The 3,384-nt window shown below is 55.6% G+C and overlaps 1 protein-coding gene across 6 annotated transcripts in view; it reads right to left on the reverse strand.

The window, feature by feature from the left end:
• The window catches only part of SLC25A25 (solute carrier family 25 member 25), a 22,874-nt gene that overhangs the window by 3,948 nt on the left and 15,542 nt on the right, over positions 1-3,384 (reverse strand). For 5 of the 6 annotated variants that reach the window (XM_006154042.3, XM_006154043.3, XM_006154046.3 and 2 more), the window contains 2 exons: positions 413-565; positions 61-168 (listed from right to left, as the gene is read on the reverse strand). The exons of the other annotated variant lie outside the window; for it this stretch is intronic. In XM_006154042.3, the coding sequence (XP_006154104.1) occupies positions 61-168; positions 413-565 (261 nt within the window). The remainder of the gene's footprint in view (positions 1-60; positions 169-412; positions 566-3,384) is intronic. 6 annotated transcript variants of the gene reach the window in all.

Genomic DNA, 3,384 nt, shown 5'->3' on the forward strand with positions numbered 1-3,384 from the left:
TGAGCCCGCCCACGCCTCACACCGGCCCCACGCTGCCCGCTCCCAGGCCACGGCCCTCACCTCCATCGGGTAGATGCTGCTTTGCGCGATGGCCCCCGCCAAGGACCCTGCCACCAGCCGCTCGTGGATCCTCAGGGTCTCCTGGTCACTCCCGACAAGACGTTTGATCTGGGACACAGAGAACAACTCATGCACCCAGAGACCAGGGCACCAGCTCCTGCCCCACCCTCCTTCCTGGAGCCAGATTAGCTGAAATTGGGTGTTCCTGGCCCATTTTACACTGCCCAGAGATGGAAAGACGAAGGACTTGGCCCAAGGTGGAGCTGGTGGCAGAGCTGGGGTCAGACCCAGGCCTCTCGCCTGCCCCTGCTGTCCCCTAGCGATGACAGGCGCCCAGTTTCAGGGCCCTCACCTGTTCGTAGGCCATGAACTTGATGGCCGACTCGGGGGCGATCTTGAGGACGTTGATGCCGTTGCCCCGCCAGAGCGATCGGGCCCCGCCCTCTCGGATCATCTGGGTGAACCCGCCCACGATGCACATGTTGTTGCTGCGGGAGGCGTGGACCTGGGAGGGAGACACGGGCCAGGCCAGGTCAGCGGGTGCGGGTGCGCCTGCACCAAGATCCCGTCTCCCCAGAGCGTGGTCTGTGGGGAGCTGCTCCCTTCTCATGAAGGGTAGGCGCTCAGCTGTGAACCCCACGGCTCACTCAGGCTCAACTGGGTTTTGCTTTTTCTAAAGTTAGTTACAGGATGTGTGCACTTGCCAGAGACAGAGACAGAGAGACAGGGAAAGGGAGAAATCACCCCACAGGGGGACAGCCACGCCATGATCCCTTCTTCCCTGGGATCCTGGGCACGCACTCATGCACCCATGCCCAGCATGATTTTTGAGTCCCGGGGGTCCAGGACTTGAACCCCTGTCAGCCATGCAGGAGGGTCAGCGACATAACCACTATGCCATCTGCTGGCCTCCCCAATAGATCTTGCTCTGAGTCTGCAGTGTGCTTATGCTGAGCTAGACCTCCAGAAAAACTACTGACAATTTTAAAAAATTAAACTTAAAAAAAAAAAAAAAAGATTTCTTCTAACAGAGAAAGTGAGAAGATGGAGGCACCCCGAGGCACGCCAGCAGGGTCCTCACACTGCAAACCAGCCTCAGTCTCAGCTGGCCTGGGTCAGGGACATGCGTGTGCCCAGTGTGTACTAGGAGATCTTGGGACACGGACCTCAGACTTTCCTGTGTGAGTCAACTCAAAGAGAGTTTTATTACCACTGGGCCACAGCCTGGCTCCCCGAAACTGTTTTGTCACGGAAACTTTTTACATGTACACAACAGTGACGACAGGGCCAGTCAATGGCGTGGCGGTTAAGGTGGCTGGATCCCGCGTGGCTGACTTCGCAGTGTGAGTGCTGGACGTGGCGGGGAGCATGGTGGGCGCACGTGCATGATGCCCAGGGTCCCAAATAGAGGAGAGGGGATTTCAGCGAGACGGCCTGCCCTGGTGGGTGATTCTTGCTCTCTCTCTCTTTCTGGCAAGCACAGGAGCCCTATAGCAAAACTGAAACAAATTAAAAAATAATAGAAGGGAAGACGATATGAGCCTCTTGAGCCCACGTCCCGCTTCGATAAGTCCAACCGCGGCTGCCCTCTGGCCCCTGCTGCCCCGGCCCATTGGGACACTTTCAAGCATGTCCCCAGTGTTGCATCATTTCACCCAAGGACAGCAGCAACACCCCCACAACATTCCTGGGAACTGTTAAAAAAGCAAACTGATGAGGCCAAAGATCCAGCTCCATGCTGTCAGATCGCAGCTGGGCGGGGGGCGCTGGGTGAGACTCCAGGGCAGAGGCAATCTCGAGCCTGGAGTCCTCCTGGAGCTCCCCTGGTCTCAGGCTGACTTATCCATTCAGACCGAGGGCAGCTGCGAGGGCAAAGGGCAAAGGGACCGGACGAGGCCTTCTCTGAGCAGGGCTCTGGCATGAAAAGTGCCTGACAGCAGCAAGGGGACAAGGGGATGACTGGTCACTGTTCAGACAGAACGTCCTGGCGAGGGTCAGTGTCGCAATCCCGAGAGCACTCCAGCTGGTCTCTGCCCTGTAGACGTGGATTTGCGCTCCCAGCCAAGGACCCGGTCAGGTGAGAACAGGCTCACCCTGCCCCCCAAGAGGGCGCCCGGCTGAGATGCACGTAAGGAAAGTGCTCCCTGCCATGGGAAGGCCTCGCTGGCGTCACCTGTCCACAGTACCCTGCAATGCGATGCCTGCCCCGGATAAAATTAGACCACCACGGCGAAAGGGCACCTCAGCCTGCAGTTAAGATGGCTGGTCTGGGCCAGAGTTCTGATCTAATCTCTTGGGTTAGAAAAGCTCGGGTCTCCCAGTTCAGTTATCGGATGTGTCGTAGAGGCTCTTGGAGGCAGAGATGAACACAGCTCTAAGAAACACCGTACAAAGTCACGAACCAGCTCCGTGGGAGCAAAGAGAGATAGGAGGAGCTCACAGGACACCGCTCGGTTTTAAAGCACCTTGCCAATTAACATTACAGCACTATAATTATGAAATGCCACAGAGCTTCCACTAGTCTTGGGCTCACACGAACAGACGCACACTCAGAAACACATTTTAAACGTGCAGACAGGCAGGGAGGCCCCGTGCTGCCACTCATTCAGGCACTGGGAGCCGAAACCGGACACGGTACAGAATGTCTTTCCTCCCTCGTGTAAGACGCAGGGCGAGCAGCTGTGAGTGGGAAGTCATCGGTCCTAGCATCTGTGGCCTCACTGGCTTCGGGGACCCACTCACTCATCCGCCACCAGTGACTGCTGTACTCCCCCCATTTGTCCTCACTGGCTGCTTGAGAACTGCAGCACGACACCGGCCTCTGGGCCGTGAGGGCCTTCCTGTGACGGCTCCGAGCTGTCATTAGGTGTATTTCCAAATTTATACCCAAGTACGGGCTTCAGGGCGTCCCGTTTACTAGTGCTCTGGGGACCTCGGCCTTCTCCAATGTTTTCCCCATCTAATAGACAACATGCGATTTTTCTTCCGTAATCTGTTCACACATGACTTCAAACGAGTTTGTTTTGTTAAAAAGCACTGTGGTTTGTGGACAGCAGGCGGTGTGGTGGTTCAGGGTGCTGGACTCCCACATGACCAGCCGTGGTCTGGGTCCTGTACCTGCTGGCTTGCTTTCTCACTCTCTCCACCCCCCCCTCCCTTTCACACTCTGTCCCTTCATTTATTTATTAATTTAATTAAATTTTATTTTATTAAAATAAATAAATGAAGTTAAATAAAATATTGTTTAAAAAGCTCTGGTTTTAGAAGAGCCCCACTAGCCCATGACATGCCTTCTGTGTTGCTGATGGAGCGGCCAGCAGTTTA

Source organism: Tupaia chinensis, unplaced genomic scaffold (assembly GCF_000334495.1).
Source record: "Tupaia chinensis unplaced genomic scaffold, TupChi_1.0 Scaffold000394_1, whole genome shotgun sequence".
NCBI lineage: Eukaryota > Metazoa > Chordata > Mammalia > Scandentia > Tupaiidae > Tupaia > Tupaia belangeri.